Source organism: Monopterus albus, unplaced genomic scaffold, assembly GCF_001952655.1.
Source record: "Monopterus albus unplaced genomic scaffold, M_albus_1.0 scaffold19.1, whole genome shotgun sequence".
Classification (NCBI taxonomy): domain Eukaryota; kingdom Metazoa; phylum Chordata; class Actinopteri; order Synbranchiformes; family Synbranchidae; genus Monopterus; species Monopterus albus.
Window position 1 is genome coordinate 3,359,462 of NW_018127899.1, and position 6,000 is coordinate 3,365,461.

Consider the following 6,000-nt stretch of genomic DNA (forward strand, 5'->3'; position numbering starts at 1 on the left):
TTAAGGGCCTTGCACAAGGGCAGCGGTGGTGTTGAAGAGGGCGGGGAAGCTGTCCAACCTGCACAAAACCAGCTCCATAAACAAATGCTTTTTGTAGTTTGGCATGGAAGAACTTAACTGGTGTGCACAGAGCACTGACCCCACTCATCGCCTCTGGGATGAACTGGAACAGAGTGTGAGCCAGACTCATCTCCAGCAGCAGCGTTGGACCTCACTAATGGACTCAGTATCTGATAGAAGCACTTCCCTGAAGAGATCACAGGGGTCTACTGGTGCACATGTGCTGTTTAGCATGTCCCCATTTTCTGGCTGTCCATGGGAACAGAACAAAAACATTCACCAACAACATGGAGCAGCATGTAAACTCACTCGGAGCTGTTTTTTTTTTTTAAGTGTTGCGATGTGTTTCAGGAGGACTTTCCCTTCATAAGTGGGTTAACTGAGCACTCAAATAAGCATGGACCATGGTTTGGTTGTGGATGCAGCTGTCCTCCAGTGACCCTGCAGTCATCCGACCTGTAGTCCTGCACCACCACCTACGCTCCGCGCTGCACTCCCACCTCCCTCCAGGAGCCTTCGCCCTCACCATGCTCAGCGATGGATTGTTGCTGCCGCCAGCTCACCAAACAACCCTGAAAACTACTTCAACTCTTGGAAGCTTTTCGACCTCAGAAGCTTGCAAAGGCAATCTAATTTCCCTGTGATGAGGCGCAGTAAAAACTATTAAGGCTTGTAATAAACCAGTATAAACAATTCTTATTTGCCATGCACTATTAACTCAGTCTAATTGCGAGCGCTGATAGGTTCAGCTGGGTTATAGCAGGGAGGAGAGCCCCGCGGTACAGAAGCCTTTAATGAAGAGACCATCTGGCGCCCACCCCAGCACCGCAGGGCCCCACCACCGAGACGAGCCATCACACGGGGGGAGAGAAGGAAAGGAAACATCCTTGGAGTACTCCAGTTTTCAGGTCTGGGTCCTCGTGTGGGTTAGAAATGTAAAAGCCTGTAATTGAAGAGGATTGAGGTGTTGAACACGCGTGTGTGTTGTCCTCAGCCATCAGCAGGGCGTCGCAGACCTCTCCAGCTGGAAGCCTTTTAACATTCAAAGCCACACAAATGTCTCAACAGCTTCTGCCACAGGAAGCACTCACCATCATTATTTTTCTTTTTGACCTTTGCACTCGCAGCGTTGCAGTCCTAACCCTGGATATAATGATTTCTGATGCATTCATTTGGTTCAGTGAACACGCGAACCTCAGTGTGTAGACACAGGCGCACAGCATGTTGGCCTTGTAAGTACTGTATTCTTGAAAAATCAAAGCCTAACCTAGATTAATTATGACCTGTTGGCAGTAAACTGGAGAGTTACGTCTGCAAACAGCCCATGAGGATCATGAACGTAGTCAGAAAGGTTCAAGAATAGTAATCGTTTTATTTTGGGTCTGATTTTCTGGCTTGTGCACAAAGCTTATTTCACTGCAGACAGTCGCAGGTGTTGGACTCTGATCTTGTAATGGGTCTTTTTTGTCTTGAGTGTTGGATGCCCTGATCAACAGCCCACTTTATTTTTGCACAAGTTGCAGCGTCAGTCAGCAAAGCTTTGTTCTTCTGCTCCTCGTCTGCATCGATGGCTGCAGGTTTTCTCTTTGTCTCCATATTTCATAACCCTAAACCTACCCCATGCAACAAAGTGCCTGAGCTCGCACACTTGGCCAGTCAATACAGCTTTATAACCAAAGGTCTGAATGATTATGAGAGCTACTGGTTCAAATGTGAGTCATTTCTTTTTTACCTGACCTAGATAATATAAGGCCTGTAGCAGCAGCTGCTGTGTTGTCTGAACCAGTGCTGTGTCAAAGCTGACACAAGCTTTTTGTAATGTTTAGAAGAATAAACTGGATCAGGACATTTAGAGTTTTTAAACAATGTAGAACTGGTCATGCCTGTATAAAGATGGAGTCCAGTGTTACACAGGTAGGGTGGTGAATGTTAACTGGGTCCAGTATTTAAATAGGTCCAATATAAACATGACTTTTATGTTGATTACCAAAATGTGTAGGACTCCAGGCGTCACTATCGTTCCTACAGGAATGTACACACTGTCTGTAGAGGACAAAGCCCGACGTCTGGCAGAGAACTATTAAATGTAATAATGTGTCAGACCAGACAAGAAGGTACGAGACTAGTTGGCAGCTCGCCGTGCTGCACTGACACAGACTGTCTTACGTTTGCTGCTGGAGGAGGAGACGTGTGTGCTGTTGCTCCTGCTTGACGCTCTGCTGCGCTTCACCCTCAGAGCTGCTGTGGAGGAGGACGAGGAGGAGGAGGAGGATGAAGGACGGGGCCGTTTGACAGGACTGGGATCCACCGGGAATGAGGAGGGTACACGCTGGTAGTCAAACACCCTGCAAAACACACATACTCAAGCTTAAAATGCACAGTCCCATGATGCACCATGGCCCGAGGCTGCTCCTTTGTCTGTTGACTGTTTTATTTCTGTAATGGAGTCGAGGGTAATTTATTCCAGGAACAGATTTAATCTTTATGTTCCTAATAAAGTGCAGAGCAGGTCAGTTTGTGGCCGAGTTGAAGTAATTTATATGGAATTTAGTGGAATAGGGTTTTTCTTGAATAATGTTCAAACTACTAGGTTTTTGTGGACAAGGAATCATATGATGAGGGTCACACCATCATGGGGACATGGCGATTATGTGGAGTAGCATCATGGGGACAGCGGGCTGCCTTGGCCGAGGTCTGCTCTCTCCAAGTGCTGTCTAGTTAATTACTGATACGTTAAGTAACATTTATATGTGTTGGCTGGATTTAGTTTGATACTGCCAAGTACCTTCATCTAAAAATATCATTTAACTGTTATTATTTAGCATCGATAGCGTGACAAGCAGTTAATAACTGAAGCCGAGTAAAAACTACAATATTTCTTAAAGTAGTGGAGTACAAGTATATATTAATAGAAAATGGAAATACTCCAATAAAGTACCTCAAAATTGCATCTAAGTACTTGAGTACATACATTTACTTTGCACCGCTGCTTGCTAACATGTTAATAAATGTTCAAATACTATTTTCAAAAAGTGCCCTTATTTTAAAAGGTGATAAATCCCTGAGTTTCAGACTGAGATCACAGAGTCCGTTGATCATATGGAGCCAAAAACAGGGTAAAACAACATTGTTTTAAACGACGGGTGACTGGTGCTCTAATAAAACCTCCTGTGGTATCGTCACTTGCAGCCATTCATTTCTGTCTTCACAATATTTAAAACAAACACCTGCAGGCCCACGCCTATTTGGTCAGGGTAGCTGTGAGGCATTCTGGGAAATGTAGGAGACACAGGTAGATGGAAGTAGGTTAAACAGAAACTTTTAATCACCGCAGGACTGAACACCTGCTGGCGTGACTGACCTGCTGCCTCGTCCTCCTCCAGCTAAAGGTCAAACGTGCCAATCACATTAATGCAGAAAGAAGTTTATCATGAAAATATGCAACTATAGAGCAGCAGTATGAAGGTGATCCAATTACTGCGGACTTGACGGCCAGAATGCTAAAGCGTGACAGAGTGTCTCATCATTCATCCTCCTGTCCCTCTCATTCATACCAGCTGGCAGCGTTGGTGTATTCATCATGTTTCACTACCACCAGGCCTTAGTGTGCATGACGCTGAATGAACCAACAGCTTTTTCTGCATAGTTTACTTCTACATGTTGTACTTCCCAGGGGATTGTTTGTGTCTTTAAGGTCTGACTGCAAACCAACTGTCCTCGTGGATAACGATAAAACAGAAGGTAAAGTTTTTAGGACTCTTCTCAAACATGTACAGGGCTTCGATGTTTTCAGATGCAATGAAATACAAGATGTGAAGTTTGTTTCAAATCAAGAGTCTATTAAAGGATGTGTGATGTGAAGAAAGTCCATCCATCCATTATCTACACTGCTTATTCCTGAACAGGGTCATTCTCTCTGCTTATATATATCTTTTATTCCTATAAAAGCATTAAAATGATCTATGAGAGAGTTAATTGACATAGAATGTTCTGCCATTATTATGTATTTGCAGCTGAAAGACAACTGAAGGTGAATTTTAAACCTGCAGCAGCTGTTATCAGTGCGTTACCTGCTGGAGGTGAGCTGAAACTTTCTGCAGGCCAGTATAAGTTACAACCAACACTGATTCACTTAATTAACCGATGCCACGTTTCCTCCTTTTTCTACCGATCAGCGGTGCTGTGTCGCTGCTCGCTGACGCCTGTTTTCTCCTGCGGTCTGATAGAGTGCACTGTGCTGCGGGTGAGAACTGACTGACAGCTCCAATTTGATGCATTGAGCGATAGAGGCGGCGATGGGGAGCAGCCTTTCCTCTCCCTGACAACCTGTGCTGTCTATCACAGCAGCCATCTACAGCTGGAGGACAACTGACTGCAGGGGAAACATGAACACACTTCATCTTTTCCACCATCTCACACACCCAAATAAACACACACTTGCATGCACCCACTCGGCTCATCTGAAAAAATGCCTCAGTGCAGTGGGAATATACCTTTACACTTCAAAGGCCTGAGGGAAATGATGATGTGCGCCAGGATCAACATGTGCAGTGTTTATGTTTTCACCTGAAATGAAGCCCGTCAGGCGGCTCTGTGACCTGGGGAGTCCTCCATGTGTCTGGCTTTATCAAACAAGAGCTGGAACTCAATCAAATCTGGACTCAGCCAAAATCCAGACAAACCGTCACCATTTTAAAAATTTCTAGCAGCCAAGAAAATACCAAGTCATAAAAATACAGACATGTTCAATCATCAAAATGATTTTACATGAGATTTAATATCTCTGATGTTAACAAGACACTCACCTATAAAATCAGTGGGTTTACTTTTTAAAAAAAGCACAATTACAGGGTTTAACAGGAGGGGCACATCGCGATACAAAACCGGCTCTGAGTCTATGTTTCTAGGATGTGAGCCATCACACCTGAAACCATTTCAAGATTATGATTAATTATAAATTTTGGTTTAATGTGGACTTCTTTTTTATGCACCAGTAAATCCTAAATCCTACTTAAAACATGCACTTATTTTAAAAGACAATTCAAAAATACAGTGTTCAGGTTCAGTGGAAGGCTTTCATTAAAGAAAGACTGTACTGAAGAGAAGCTAAAAATACAGAAGGATCCTCGTCTAAAGACAACAGGAGGTTGTTCCTGTCACCTGCAGGTCTGATGCTGCCTCAGAGATCCCACTCTATTCTTATCTCCTTCTTAAACAGTTCAGTGTGTTTATGTCTTCCTGTGAAGAACTGCATGAGCTTGGCTTTTCTCCGTTCTCGTACAAACGTTTCAGATGATTAACGTGTGATCAGCAACCCTGTGATTTCTGCAGGGGTTTGACCAGCACGCACACTCAGACCTCCTGCTGAGCATGATGGGTGTTGAGGGGGGGGGGCTACTGTACCTTGCTAAGCTGATAATCCGCAGCCCAGCAGATAAAATGCCTATAAATATTTACAGGACAGCTGCGGCATTACATCCTGCATCACGTCACACAGGCTGGAATAAGGCTGACACACTGACACTGTGTAATTCTCCAGGAGAGAATGAATAAATCAGTGACTCGTGATCAGTCGTGACGCTCTGCAGCGTGAGAGACATCGGCTTAGAGGGTCAAACGTTCTGCTGCGTTTGGACAAACAGATGAGATCATCTGAAAGTGTTGACACCGACCTATGAAAGGTGTAGGGCAGTGCAGGGTTAGAACAGGTGAAACATTTCAAAATAAAACTTCCAGGGTTAGAACAAGTGAAACATTTCAAAATAAAACTTCCAGTTGGCAAAGCAGTGACCAGTACCAAGCCAGGTGGTTCAGGAGCTGTGCGGCTCAGCAACATGCTTTTCACAAAGTCTAGCAGCTAATTGTGTTGTTAAGAAACAACTCAACTCCAACTAGTTAACATGTATTGTTATTCAGATTATTAAGACTCTGGTCACAACA

General features: G+C 44.1%; 1 protein-coding gene across 1 annotated transcript in view; it reads right to left on the reverse strand.

The window, feature by feature from the left end:
• Window positions 1–6,000, reverse strand: part of LOC109956327 (RNA-binding Raly-like protein) — a 36,003-nt gene that overhangs the window by 7,670 nt on the left and 22,333 nt on the right. The window contains exon 4 of the mRNA XM_020593332.1: window positions 2,227–2,405. Coding sequence (XP_020448988.1) covers window positions 2,227–2,405 — 179 coding nt within the window. The remainder of the gene's footprint in view (window positions 1–2,226; window positions 2,406–6,000) is intronic.